The 1,430-nt window shown below is 34.5% G+C and overlaps 1 protein-coding gene across 1 annotated transcript; it reads left to right on the forward strand.

The window, feature by feature from the left end:
- On the forward strand, positions 1–549 carry LOC110706753. The gene has a single exon (XM_021884709.1). The coding sequence runs from the start codon at positions 1–3 to the stop codon at positions 547–549; it is 549 nt and encodes a 182-aa protein (XP_021740401.1).
- Positions 550–1,430: the final 881 nt, after the last annotated feature.

Raw genomic sequence — 1,430 nt, forward strand, 5'->3', positions numbered from 1 at the left:
ATGGTGGATAAGAAAGCGCAAGCAGCTAAATGTGTTAGCATTGTTGCCCCTAGAGTTCGACTAAAGTTAAATGATTTTAGACAAGCTATCAGAAATTGGAGGCCTATCGAGGCCAAAAAAGATGCATACGAGGTGCAACATACTCATAACAGCAACATATCATATGCAGTTCGATTAGATAAGAAGAATTGTGCATGTAGATATTGGGATTTGTATGGGATCCCATGTGAGCATGCAACAACTGCATTATGTGCTAAGAATGAAACCCCTGAGAATTATGTATCTTGTTGGTACAATAAGGACACATACGAAGCTGCATATTCATTTTCTTTAGAGCCCATTAATGGACAAGCACTATGGGAGAAAATTGATGAAGGTCCAATCTCACCAAGTGACCCCCGAGTGAAACATGGGAGACCCGCAAATAAGAGAAATAAGGCATATGGAGAAGGTAAACGGAAAACACATTTGTGTAGGGTTGTTAAAAGTGGTAAACAATTGTGCTCTAGTTGCAAAGAACCTGGCCATAAAATTACAACATGCCCATAAAGAGTTAACGGTGCTACACAAAAGTGACATATATGCTGATGCCACTTCTTAGTTAGCATTGGTATGCTTCTATATGAGACAGAATTTTGGTCTTGGTTACTCTATTGTGTTAAATTGTATTTTTTTTTATTTAATTTTTTTGGAATAAAGTGTTTTTAGTGTAATTGATTTAATATTTATTGGTTATAGACTAAACTAATTAAATTTAGTGACTATTCTAGAAACTAACTTGCAACAAGATGCAAAATAAAGTGGGAAATTTCCCATATATACCCAAAAAAAAAGTTACTAATAATTATCATCCATATTCCAATCTAATGCTCAATCAGCTTTCATACGTGAAATTGTGCAACTATTTCAGTCTGTAAATCAATTAACAAATAAACTTACAACATTCATAATAAGATAAAATATGAACTTGATTAACAAGTAATTGACAAATGAGTATTACCTTTGAACATTTAGTTTGATGAAAAAGAACCAATAACTTTGCAATTGTAGTCCCTAGCTGTGCTATGTTGGTTGGAGCCCCGGTCGACGATGGCTTTGGCGATGGGAAAGTACTGGAAGTTCTAAATAAATTCTTTGAAAGCTAAGGTAGAAGGTGATAGTGAATATTGAGTACTAATAGGATTCGTAAACAACCCAATTCTTCCTCTCATTATATTAGCTACTTTAATTTGTACTTAAATTGGAAGATAATTTGCCATTGAGATGAGAGAGAAAAAAATGGGAAATGGTGGGTAGAGGGAGAAATTTGAGTCTTAGAATTGACGAAGATGAAGACCAAAAGTAAGTAAGATGAGAATAATGGGCACTACAAGAAATAGGCCTATTTCCGACGGAAAATAAATCCGTCGGAATTTCCTACGGAATTAAAA

This window comes from Chenopodium quinoa, unplaced genomic scaffold (genome assembly GCF_001683475.1).
Source record: "Chenopodium quinoa cultivar QQ74 unplaced genomic scaffold, ASM168347v1, whole genome shotgun sequence".
NCBI classification, from domain to species: domain Eukaryota; kingdom Viridiplantae; phylum Streptophyta; class Magnoliopsida; order Caryophyllales; family Amaranthaceae; genus Chenopodium; species Chenopodium quinoa.

Excerpts from the sequence above, each read along its gene's own strand:
- LOC110706753 (XM_021884709.1), top strand. The coding sequence starts at position 1 with ATGGTGGATAAGAAAGCGCAAGCAGCTAAATGTGTTAGCATTGTTGCC.